The sequence below is a fragment of the Rhinatrema bivittatum genome, chromosome 4 (assembly GCF_901001135.1).
Source record: "Rhinatrema bivittatum chromosome 4, aRhiBiv1.1, whole genome shotgun sequence".
Classification (NCBI taxonomy): Eukaryota; Metazoa; Chordata; class Amphibia; order Gymnophiona; family Rhinatrematidae; genus Rhinatrema; species Rhinatrema bivittatum.
Window position 1 is genome coordinate 469,096,232 of NC_042618.1, and position 13,280 is coordinate 469,109,511.

Below are 13,280 nucleotides of genomic sequence, written 5' to 3' on the forward strand. Positions count from 1 at the left end.
TCCCTATCGGTTTCTCTCATCCCCTTTCCCTCCTGTGTCTGCTATCATCTCTTCTCCCCATTCCCTGCCTCTCTCAGATTTTCCCCACCCCCTGCCTGTCTTTCTCTCTTCTTCCCTCTCCCTTGATTTTGGATCACAGCGCCCCCTGCTGTCTCATTGCTGCGGGTATTGCCTCCAGCTTGGCCCCATAGGCTACGAATCTGCTCTCTCCTACCAGCCTTCAGCTCAGCCAAGTTCTGCCCAAAACTTTCCAACCCTTCGGTGGAGGGTGGGGGAGGGGAATTCTGCCTTGCCCAGGAGTAAAGTGTATAGAGATTGTTTCTGCTGGTGCTAAATTCTTCAGGGAGCCAGGCAGACGAGTTCCTTTACTTTTAAATTGATCAGCTTACCTTACTGAATGCACAAATTAGAAAATGCTTGTGGCATGAAGTAAATTAGCTTTTAGCACTTGTGATCAGACATGTTTATTAAAAGTTAAGTGTGCAGGAAACATCCAGAGAAGTTTTAGCTAAGTGCAAGAAACAAAGTGCAGCACAATAAACACCTCAGTCTCATGAGGGAAAAGTATTTCTACATAGGGAAAGGTTTCTAATTCTAAAAAGGCTTCGTTTTTTGACCAGAAAAACCCTGAAAAGTTTGCAATATTTGAGAAGCAATTAACAAATGAAAAAAAGTGAGCATGCTTTATGGAAATCAGAGCCCGCACATATCACAGTTTGCAGCCCTTGGTCCATTTGGACAGATCCTTTCCTTTGCAATTGTTTCGCCAGGCCACCCTGTTGAAAGATTAAATAATCTGTCAGTTAATCATTCAGTTTCTGTGGCAAATGCAAATGAAAAGCTGTCTGCAAGCAGGAAGATTATATTTTCTGAATAGAGCTTGTGCTGTTCCACCCCTGGAACAGGAGACCAGGAGGTGTGATAGATACTTGGACATGTTCAGCACTTGCGGTTTTTGCTGATCTCTCCTCCTGAAACAAAGCTGTAGAGGAACCGCCCCACCCCCTCCTGAAACCCCAGGGGAAAACCCAGCGTTTTCTTCCTGCTCTGTCACCGCTGGGAACGTCCTCGCAGTTCGCTGCAGCGGGAGCGCAGGTCCTAGTGACACCGGGGGGCTTGACCTTCAGAGAAGCAGCAGCGCTATAGCAGATTTGTCATATGCTTGGTGCTCATGAAACAGAGGCTTCCCAAACCTTCAGCCGGCCTGACCCCCTTTCAGCATTTCAGAATTTGACTCCAGAGGACCGAGCCCAACAAACGAGCAGGGGTCTGATCCCCCTTCTAAGAATCGCTCCATTCTCACCCTCCCTGCAATTCAGCTGATCCCCTCTTTCAACCCCCACCCCTCCCGCTGAAACCCTCTTACATCTTCCATCCCCTCTCTCTCACCTCCCCCTAACTGATCCTCCCTCTAACTGATCCTTTGTCCTTTCCTGCTTTTCACTCCATCCCCAATCCCTTCTAACTCACCTTCTCCCAATCCTTCCCTCACACACTCCCAGCTGATCCTCTCACTCCCAGTTCCTCTCTTACATCCCCCAGTTCACCTTCCATCATTCCCCCTCTCTTACCCTCCAGCCCCCTTCTCCACTTTATCCAACCATCCACTCCCTCAAACATCCTCCTGGTCAGGGTCAGCAGGCCAAAGGTGGATGACAATTGGTGGGAGGAGAGGGCAGGCTGCTGATAGGGGCAATATTTTCTTTTGCTTAGATTCATTGGAGGGTGAGGAGGTTGCTTAGGGACAATCTCCACTGGCTCGTGCACACTCAGCCCTCCTCCGCCCTCGTGGCTGATCCCAAGCCTGATGGTCATCTGCGAGTGGCAACAGCATTAAGTAATGAAAGTCAGTCCTGCAAGCTCACAGGCCCTGCAGCAGGCCCCGACTGCTCCTCGCGCGAGGCTTCCTGTTACAAAAACTCATGCAAGGGCAGGACCTGTGAATGGGTGCTGGCTCCCAGCCCTCCTGCTGACCTCCATCACTTCAGGTGCTCATGCAGAGGCTCTTATGATCCCAGCTGAAGATTTTGTGACCCTATTTGGGGTCCTGGCTCTCAGTTTGGGAAGCCCTGTTTAGGAGTGGTTGACAGTCAGCTGGTGGGGAAGAGGGAGAAACATTTCCTCCAGTGACTCGGGCCTCACTTACATCACCACTTCCCTCAATTATTCAAGGGTCTGCTTTCCTGTCCGGATGTGGGTCGTCCTCTGGAAAGGCCCGTCTGGAAGGTTACCCTCAAGTGGCTGTCTGGGGGTGATGGCTGAGTAACGGTGATAACAGGGGAACCAGGGCTGTAAACCTGCTGCCACTTGCTGTGACCTTGGGGAATTCACGTCACCCTCCATTGGCCCAGGTACAAACTTACAGGCCGATGCAGGAGGCACAGTGTTAAAACCTTGTGCGCTTGTCTGCAGCAGACACTTCTCGTGCTCAGCTTAAAATATTTTTTTAAGCTCTTGATGCAGTAAGGGAATGCTATGCGAATGCACCAGGAGTTAAAAAAAACGCACCTAACGTTTAAAATGTGTGTTCGTTCTGTGCCAACTCACATTTTAACTCGGAAAGGGGGTGCAGGCACCCCTGACAGGCTACTGAGTAAGTAACTTATCCAGCGAAGTAGCAGCAAAGCTTGCCAGATAGCCAGATAAGTACCAACTTCCCGCTGCCAGATAGATGGATAAATGGCGACGACGGCTGCTGACATTGACCCGGATAAGTCACTAATTATCCAGTTACGTGGAGGTGGCTGCTGGCACTTACCAGGATTGATCCTATTTTTTTTTTTACTCTTTTTTTAACCTTTTAAAAAAATTTTTTATAGCACTGGAAACTTAACTCCAGCCCTGACCCAGAAGTTAAGTTTCCAGTGATAAAAATGTGACTGGCCAGATGTAGTCTCCCTGCACTGGTGAATGTCCTCCTTTGCATGGGATTTCCATGCGATGGCACTAAGCAGTCCTCTTCTTTAGGAACGTACATTTTGTGCATGCATCGGCAGTAAGTTTTGTGCACAGAAAGGTGCGTTCGACTGCATCGGCCTGTTAGACTGTAAGCCCTCTGGGGCAGGACAATAACTACAGTATCTGAATGTAACCCACCATGAGCTATCAATAAAGGTGCGAGCTAAAGCTAAGTAAACTGCTGCCGCCACATGGCCACTCTTAAAGAGATACTAACAAAATACCTTTATTCTAGGCAGAAATAAAACATGTAGCCAAAAGCATGATCTCGCTCACTGTGCTGATTGAAAATGAGAATTGCAATTTTTTTCCTGCAGTTAGCAGAATGATTCTGGGAATTTGGCACATACCATGCACTCATGCCTGCATCTTTCACCACCCCGCTTTGCACAAGTTATGGCTGCAGTAATGTCATCTTTTTGCAGTTCTGTAAAGAAATATTGGCAGCGTTATCCTTATTATACTGTTCACCGTGTCAGTTTATCTTCTATATGCATGCATGAGAGAGACTGAGAGAAAAGTACTCAGTGGTCCAAGACTTCTTAAACTCAGTAAGTAATATTCTTGAATGGATGGGCAGACTAGATAGGCCGTACGGTCTTTTTCTGCCATCAGGTTTCAAGGAACGGGGAAAATGTGAGCTTCCTCAGGCCAGCATGACGGGGTTTGGAAGAAGCACACCCACACTTTTATAACTGGAGTGAGTAATCCGTTCAGATCTCAGCAGCGCGACTTCTCTTCCTCTGATGCTGCTATGATCATGTAACCCCCCCTTCTGCATAAAACTCAGGCTGCAGGTAATCCGTTCAGATCTCAGCAGCGCGACTTCTCTTCCTCGGATGCTGTTATGATCATGTAACCCCCCCTTCTGCATAAAACTCAGGCTGCAGGTAATCCGTTCAGATCTCAGTAGCGCGACTTCTCTTCCTCGAATGCTGTTATGATCATGTAACCCCCCCTTCTGCATAAAACTCAGGCTGCTGGTAATCCGTTCAGATCTCAGCAGCGCGACTTCTCTTCCTCGGATGCTGTTATGATCATGTAACCCCCCCTTCTGCATAAAACTCAGGCTGCAGGTAATCCGTTCAGATCTCAGCAGCGCGACTTCTCTTCCTCGGATGCTGTTATGATCATGTAACCCCCCCCCCCCCCCCCCTTCTGCATAAAACTCAGGCTGCTGGTTCAGCCTACAAATGCATTCCCTCTGCTCCAGGGCCTCCCTTCTCTCATTTTCCCTATGAACTTATCTCCTATAAATATTTAATGTAACAATTCAATCGTTGATTTTAATTTTATTATTTTATTTTGTGGAGTTCTTTTTATTATAGCATGTTCATTTTACTCCTCCGTGCCTTCCTGGGCTGTGCCCCTGCTCTTGCCAGATTCAAATTCAGCCTAAAACACACCTTCTTGAGGCTGCTTTAAAAGATAAAAGGTAATTTATTCCTATAGGTGGCCCACAGGCCATTCCCTTGCAGCTGCCCTGCTGCTTTTGACCCAGGCACACCTCCCTCGCCCCCCCCTCCTATGTTTGCCTGTGTTTCCTGCCTTTATTAGATTGTGCGTTTCAATCACAGGTCCATGAAGCGTCGGTACATAAAATAATGGCCCAATGTGCAGTTTGAGTCACTGCATGATATCGATGTGTGGCACCCTGGCAGTTTGCCTTATTGCTAAGTACTATCGGGCTGATGCAGCTCGACTGAGCGCACCGTTAGCCCCTGGTTGGCCGCGTGTTATCGACGCTTATACAGTAAGGGGTAATAGCGCGTGGAAAACGTATGGCCAACCCCCCCGAAACTAATAGCGCCCGCAACATACAAATGATGAGCCTATTAGTCCCGCGCGATCCAGAAAGTAAAATGTGCAGCCAAGGCAGGAGTTTAATTTCGGCCGGCACCAGGAAAGTGTACAGAAAAGTCAGAAGCCCAAAAAATTTAAAAAAAATTTAAAAAATCATTAAAAAAAAAAAAAAATTTGGCCTGCGGCTCGCGGGTTGGAAGACGGACACTCAATTTTGCCGGCGTCCGTTTTCCGAACCCGTGGCTGTCAGCGGGTTTTGACAACTGACGCCGGTAAAATTAAGCATCGACTGTCAAACCCGCTGACAGCCGCCGCTTCTGACAATAAGGAGGCGCTAGGGATGCCTTATTACCGCGGGCCCTCATTTGAATACTAAATCGCGCGCCCAGGAGAGTGGCCTGGGCGCGCGTTGGGAGAGCGGGTGCTTGCCTCGGAGCGTTGGCTCTCCGGCGCATTTTACTGAATCAGTCCGAATGAGGGGTAACTTTGCAAGAGCCTGCACAAAATTTCCAGGCTAATATATGCGCTTTCATAGCAAACTAAATATCCTGCTGGGTCCATTTCGGCCTTTATCTACCTTCATTCACTGCTACTTAGACAATTACCCCAGCAAAACTAATCACATTCAATTATACCTGCTATTTACTAATTTTCCAGTGAAAATGTGCTTGCATACTTTTTAAAATCAAAATATGCATGGTAGGAATGGGGATTTTCATTTACATGCATACAGGTCTTAGATGGACATATCCATGGGTAAAGCACACCGTTACCCGCAAAAATGCCTTTTTAAATGATCCTCCCTGTCACCAGAGGGAACTGGACTTACCGCTGCAGTTAATACCACACGCGTTCTTGGCTCTTGGAGTTTTCCCATCGTTACACCACCAGCGGCTGTTGATCTGGTAGATGCCGTAGTCTGTGCTACCGTCAACGCGGTTAAAGTTTACTGCCCTTGTGTTGAATCTGCTCTCAAAGTACGCTGTACACACCCCTGGGAAGAGTTAGTTCATCACTTTATACGAACAGCAGCAGATATTTAAGAATGTAAACACGCTAAAATATGTATTTATTTGAACAAAACCAAAGATGCACGGGTTATGCCTACCACTGCTTAGTGATCAGAGCTGAGTTTCTACCTCTGAAGTTCAAAACTTGCTACTTGGGAACAAAGGCCCTAACAGGCAATTCTCTGAGATCTATTGCATAGTTCGAGGAGGATGACACAGAAGTGCTGTGTTTAACAGTTCTGAGAGCCATAAGTGAAATCTTGTACTAATTAGAGAAAAAGGTCATCCCGGAGCTTCGCTAACCTGTCCTGGCGGCCCCACAGCCAGTCGGGATATCCACCATGAATATGTATTAGGTATACTTTCCATCGATTAGATGCCCCATTGTATCCAGATGTATCGCCTGCACATTCACTGGGGATATCCCGAAGCCTCAGCAGGCTGGGGAGGGAAGCCATGTCATTTATAAAACATTCCTGGCCTCCTCTTGAATGGAAAAGGGGTCTTTATTGAACCCACCGTCTGCAATGATCATTCAGGAGACATTTCTCCGGCGTTTGTCAAGCAATGGTCTTCAGATATGGTGATGACGTAGATTGGTGCATTTGTTGCTGCGTTTCATAGTGAATGTTGTGGGCAAAGGGGGCTACGACTTCAGCGGGTCCCGTGATGACCAGTCTGATGATCTACACCAATGAAACACTTCTGAAATATCGTTTCAGAAGTGTTTGTAGGATTATGCAGCACAGCTACTTCTCAATCAAAAACATTGCAGTTTGCTTTTATCGACAGCAACTTGAATTGAAATTTCTTTGTAAAAGAAATAAAAAATAGCATTGTTTATAGCTACAATTCATTCAAATATATGATTTACCTGAGGGCTCTTTAATAGAATGTGCTCTGCTCCCCTTATACCTACAAAAGATCAGGGGTGGATCAGACGTGATCCAGCCATTTCTTCTGACAGCTTGCTAAAAATGCTTTGCAACAGTGCAAGTTTGAAAGCAGGAAATTACAGATTCTTCTTCCATGCTTTATTTGACAGGCGTGAAGAAGGAGCTGAGCAGGAGGTGACGGGCAGCAGATGCAACAGTACCTGCCTGGAGAGGGCTCCGTCAAACAAAAGAAGTCGGACGAAACTCTGGCCCCGATGCAATAATTTGCGTGCTGAAAACGGGCAGGCACATCCCTGTGCTCCCCGATGCAATATGTAAATCAGAGGCAGCGTAAAAAAGGACGCTCAGAAGAGGTTATTGCATCAGGCACTCACAATTGCAGTGGGTGCTCAAGACGAGGGTCCGATTTGATCGCACTTGCTTTGGTTATCTTGCTGAAGTGCCAGTTTCACATGCTGCAGTTTATTATATCAGGCGCCCATTGCTAAGGGCTTCTAAATTGTGCGGTTATCAGAAACGTGCGTTCCTTTTGAGCCAATCAATATACATTTATTTTTTGCCACCGCAAGCAATAAATTCAAGAGCTGGGATGATACTAAGGAGGACACATTTATCACAACCAGAGGACCATATTTTGGAATATTTCTCATGAGCCCTTGACTGCGAGTTGACTTTACCCCACCTCTAGAGATGGAGTTAAATTCCCCATGTTAAAAAGTGTGTGTTGGATACCCAGCACTTTCCTGCATCAGGCGATAATAGCTAATGTCCTCATCTACATAGAATTTGCATGCGTTGAGCACTATTAGGTTTGCGTATGTTAGGGCGCCCATTTTGGACGCATTAATCTCCTTACTGCATTGGGTGCTAGTCTTGCGTGCCCAACGCGTGTAAACCCGTGTGCTGGGCTGGGAGCACTTTATTGCATCGGACCCTCTGTGTTCTAAGCATAGCAGGTCGTGCCATCCCAGTCCATTTTGATTCGCCTCCTGCGCATTACTAAGAGCCTCTGTGAATATCCACATGTTCTGATAACCAATGCATCACTGGGATGATGCAGATCATGGCACAAAGTTACATTGGAGAGAAGTTCAAGGCACAACAGAGGAAGACTCCAGGAGGTACATATTCAAAGCATCTTCATCGCTATTTAGCTGGATAAGCAGAAGTTATGCAGCAACGTAGCAGCCACCAAATATGCATGTACTAGACGGATTGGGGGCGGTGCAAGTTAGCATTATAACTTACACAGCAAACTACCGATATTCAGAGTTAGCCGGATAAGTTTACGTCTAAGTTTAGATGCACCATAGAGCTAAGTACGCACATATACGCGTATATCCAGCGGCTTTGCCATGCAGCTAAATATACAGCGTAACTTAGCCGGATTAGTTCTAACTGGCTAAGTTACTTACACAGAAAGTTTTGAAGATCTACCCCCAGAAGTCTAAAACCTGAGCCTCATATGGGATAAGTTCAAAATACACTTAGCGGCAGGGCTACATTTTTATACTAAAGAAAAGTTAGTGACTTCAAGGTTTGTTCATCCACATCAGATTTTTACTGTGCTGATTATGATTACAAGTAATACAATCTGCCTGGCTGGGGCATTTTTATTTTTATTTTTTTTTGCAAAAGCAAAAGAAACGTAAATAAATAATATTGAGACACTGCACTTATTGCTAAGGAGAAAATTAAACCAACCCAGTAAAGATGAGTAAATCCTCCGTGGGGAGGAGAGAGCCAGAACATGGCCCCAGGTCAGCACTGCCAGGCAGAGGACTGATGCGAATGTGAGGATTTGTGTAAATTAAAAAGTCTACATCCACCTGCTCTTTACCAGTAAGGGGACAATTCTGTAATAGCGTGCACATCTTGCACCAATCTTCCAAGCGGACTTAAACGCTTTGAAAATGATGCCAGCAAAACTCCGCGTCCGCAACTCCTCCGGCTCCTGTGCTGAGAGAATTTAGCTGTGGCCTTTATAAAATCTTAATTTGGCCCAGCCTCCATCCTCTGCAGCTCCTCTCCCCGTAGTATAACAAGTGCGCACATAATACTATGGAGCCACATAATCTTATGCGCAAACCAGCTGTGCGGCTTTGTACGGGGTCTCTTCTGCGGGCAAAGCCTTATTTAACCTCACAGAAGTGCCTTTGAAAATTCCCCTCTAACATGTCACAGATTGCTGGGACACCTGGTATATGTGTTTGTTTGCTGATTCTTTTGAGTGTCCCTATTACTGGTTGTAAAATTCAATAAAATCTAAATTAAAAAAAAAGTATACTTCTCTGTGGCTGGAGTGTTCAGCACAAGTGTTCTGTGCTTCTTGCATGGTCCATATCCTTTTGCGGACCAATATGAAATAATCGTAGTCAACAGGAGGAAAATTATTATTAATATAGAGCCAAGCATAAACACATTGCACACCATGTAAGTCTGCAAAGCCCCTTCTACAGATCTTAATGGGGGAGGGTTAGGGGACAGTAGCTCTGGGTCTCTAAGTCATTTATTTATTTAATTGTTTTTGTATACGGACATTCGATCGAGATATCACCCCGGTTCACATACAACTGAACAGTAAATAAGACATGGGCTGCTTATTTTTACAGTATAACTTAGAACAGTTAGCAAGAAACTAATTATAAAACACGTGCCCCTTAATCTAATACACGGGCTGCTTATTTTTACAGTATAACTTAGAGGAGTGATTAACAAGAATTAATTATAGTACATAATATTATACATGTGCAAAGGGATTGGGGGCTTGCATTATGGGAACACAGATTAGGAACAGGTTGCATTTCCAGGCTAGGGGGGGGTTTACAAGGGGCTGTTTTGTCAGGGGGGTGAGGGTAGCTATGGGGAAGGGGGGAGGGAGGGGGGGTGATGGGAGACCAGGTGATGCAGATAGGGAGGAGGGAGGGAGAGGGATACATCTGTGATGCAGGAGAACTTGTTAGACAGCACTATCCAGTTCTGTGAGGATCGGGTACCTCGCCTCGCTGTTCTTCAGTTTCATTTCATTAAATTCTTGCACATTCCTTACTTATCCTCTGCCGTCAGTCTTCAGTTCATGCTATAGAAGCTACAATATTATATGTACAGCTACTGAAGGCAAGCAATACAATTTATACGTCTATATCCTATTTTTAGAATATTTCCAGACAAATTTGAGAAATAATGTTTTCTAAAAGCAGAATTGTAGCAATTCAGCCGCTCAATTTAAATGCAGAGTAGTTCCTTATTCAGATTCTCCCACAGGGGAGGTTTCTTTCGCACAGAATTCAAGCAAGCAGGGCCATCTCGAAGGTGAAAGGTGATTTGCTGCTGGCTCTTCATTTTCATCGGTGCTCCGATCCCCCACCAGTACCCAGGATGCCCCTCAGCTCACGGCACCCCAGGCAACCGCCCAGCAGGGCCATTTTAAGCCTCTGTGAGGCCCCGGGCCAACCTCACTAGGATGGGCCCTTCCCCCACTTCTCACCAGGTAAACATTTTGCACTATTTACTCACCATGGACTCAGCTGATCCTTTTAAGACCTAAAGAAGATAATCTGGCACATTAGTTAGTTACCTCTCTTCCTTTCTTTTTTACCATTTTCTTCTTTCTTTAATTTTTTTGAATGAAGCTGGGTCCCTCTAAGGCTTTGGGCTCTGGGCAAGTGCCTCATTTGCCCTCTGGCTAAAACGGCCCTGCCTCTCAGGACAGCACTGCAAGCAAGGATGCAGATCTCGTACCAATTTCTGCTAAAGTTTCAACCTTAAACCCGCTGCTTACCACCAGCCCTTCTCTAGGGTTTGCAGTCCCTAAAGACACTTACAGTTTGCCAGGCTGTATCCTCGGAAGCCATCCAGTCCATTCTTCTTGCAAACTGCTGCAAATTCACACCTTTCATAGATCGTCCCGTCTGTGGCTGGGAGGCTGAGGAAACCAGCGAGCACCAGTAGCAGGGTCTTCATTCTTGCCGCAGGCACAGTGTGCGGAGACTGTGATTCCTACCGCAGAGCTCCTTCCTCTTTATACCTTCTGCCTTTATTCCCAGCAGTTCACGCCCCCTAGGATTAGGCAAAACCTTTAGACCCATGCAGGAAGCTGGGCTTTAAGAAACTGGGGGCTGGTTTTCAGCAGACTTTTTAACTCCCAGATTTTATTTCTAAAACTCCAGATGCAGTAAACTAATGAAATGCAAATGCATTGGCAGTTTTGAAAAAGCACATTTAGAGTAAAATGTGAGTTTGGCACTGGTCCAATGCATTCCCGACAGGCCATAAATGATGGGTGACTGCTACTTAGCCGGATAAGTATTTATTCAGATAACTATTTATCCAGCTAAGCAGCAGTCACCCGTGCCAGATAACCGGATAAGTACGACTTATCTGGGTATATGGCAGCTGTTATCCTCTGCCAGGGAGCTGGATAAGTCAGTACGAATCCATGGCCATTTTTAACCTTTCTAGCGGTTTTAAGTGCCAGCACAACACTGTTGGAAACTTAATTCCATGGCTTACCTGGAGTTATATTTCCAGTGCAAGAAAAAGGTACACTGGCCAGCTGCAGTCTCTCTGCATGGGGGCAGGGGGATGCTGAATGCCCTCATCTGCATGGGATTTCCATGTGGGGGCACTAAGCAGTACTGCCTTTTAGAAACGCACTGAATGCATCGGCCTGTTTCTAGGCTGTACATTTGTGTACATAAGTGTTTTGCTTACCTGTTTTAATATTTTTATCTTTCTTAAAGCTGCATATCCAAATATTATACATATGATCAAATAACCTCAAAACTTGTTGTGCCTTGAAGGATTGGGGCATAGTGGCCAGCACTGCAGGTGCTTCTCACTTTTGAACAAACTCCTTCACTGTAGCTGGGGAGGAGTAATTGGTGTCGAGTTCAACATCTTCAATCATTTTGAAAAATTTGACTCCTATGATCTGGGGTGATGGCTTCCTACATTTTTAGATATAAAACCTTTACTGGATTATTTCAATCAATTCACTTTGTCTTTATATAAAGGATGGTGGATCATTGTTGCCTTATTATTATTTCTTTTTAGAAAATGTAACTCCTTAGAAATGTGTAGCACCAACACTACTCTATACACTGGAGCCAATGAGGTCCACCAAAGAAATTACAAACATACACTTTACTACAAGAGAAGATGATGGAAAGGAAACTCAGAGATGTGATTTGCCTTAGCTTTCTACTTAGAGTAGAAAATAGTCACTGCTATTACTAGCAACAGTAACATGGAACAGACTTAGTTTTTGGGTACTTGCCAGGTTCTTATGGCCTGGATTGGCCACTGTTGGAAACAGGATGCTGGGCTTGATGGACCCTTGGTCTGACCCAGTATGGCATGTTCTTATGTTCTTAACTAGTCGACATGCATAGATTAAGGCAGTGTTTCCCAACTCTCTCCTGGAGGCACACCTAACCAGGATTGCACCAATCAATATGCACAAGATAGATTTCCATTCCCTGGATCTCCATTGTCTGCAAATCTATTTCATGCATATTCATTATGGATTAAGCTCCTGGATTAGCAGGTGCTGCATTTGTCTAACCCAGGGGTGGCCAATGCATACAATGGAGGCAGTGCATGCAAATCTATTTCATGCATATTCATTATGGATTAAGTACCTGGATTAGCAGGTGCTGCATTTGTCTAACCCAGGGGTGGCCAATGCATACAATGGAGGCAGTGCATGCAAATCTATCTCATGCATATTCATTGTGGATATCCTGCAAACCTGGCCTGTTTGTAGCTCTTGAGGACTGGAGTTGGCCACCTCAGGTATAAGCAGATCTGAAGAAGGTCAGAAAAACAGGGATTCTCCACTCTGGTCCTGGAGGTCCACAAACGAGTCTGGTCTTCAGGTGAACTAAACTCTACAAAGTAACCTTGTTTTCTTAGACCCTATGTATGCAAATGTATTTAACGATTCCTCATTGGGGGAGGGGATCCTGATAATCAGACCCGTTTGTGGCCCCTACGGAGAAGCCATACAGCAGTAAAAGAAATGGTGTCTTCCAAGGACTCCAAGGAAGTACAAGAACATAAGAAAATGCCATACTGGGTCAGACCAAGGGTCCATCAAGCCCAGCATCCTGTTTCCAACAGTGGCCAAACCAGGCCACAAGAACCTGGCAAGTACCCAAAAACTAAGTCTATTCCATGTTACCATTGCTAATGGCAGTGGCTATTCTCTAAGTGAACTTAATAGCAGGTAATGGACTTCTCCTCCAAGAACTTATCCAATCCTTTTTTAAACACAGCTATACTAACTGCACTAACCACATCCTCTGGCAACAAATTCCAGAGTTTAATTGTGCATTGAGTAAAAAAGAACTCTCTCAGATTAGTTTTAAATGTGCCCCATGCTAACTTCATGGAGTGCCCCCTAGTCTTTCTATTATCTGAAAGAGTAAATAACCGATTCACATCTACCCATTCTAGACCTCTCATGATTTTATTTATTTATTTTATTTATTTAATTTCTTTTACTATACCGATGCTCAAGACCAGGTCTTATCGTACCGGTTTACAATGTAACTGAGGGGAAAACCAATTAACATCTAGGTAGAAAGTAAAGTTACATTAAACAGAGAAA

The 13,280-nt window shown here is 45.3% G+C and overlaps 2 protein-coding genes across 2 annotated transcripts in view; both read right to left on the reverse strand.

Annotated features, from left to right (window-relative positions):
• Positions 1 to 448: 448 nt before the first annotated feature.
• LOC115089179 (lysozyme C-like) overlaps positions 449 to 13,280 on the reverse strand; it is a 28,264-nt gene continuing 15,432 nt past the window's right edge. The window contains exon 5 of the mRNA XM_029597219.1: positions 449 to 708. The gene's annotated coding sequence lies outside the window, so the exon portion shown is untranslated. The remainder of the gene's footprint in view (positions 709 to 13,280) is intronic.
• On the reverse strand, positions 710 to 10,726 carry LOC115089180 (lysozyme C-like). Its single transcript, XM_029597220.1, is given in 5 exon segments — positions 710 to 776; positions 3,309 to 3,337; positions 3,339 to 3,385; positions 5,591 to 5,755; positions 10,492 to 10,726. Coding segments are annotated over 5 exon segments (447 nt in total). The 5' UTR covers positions 10,631 to 10,726.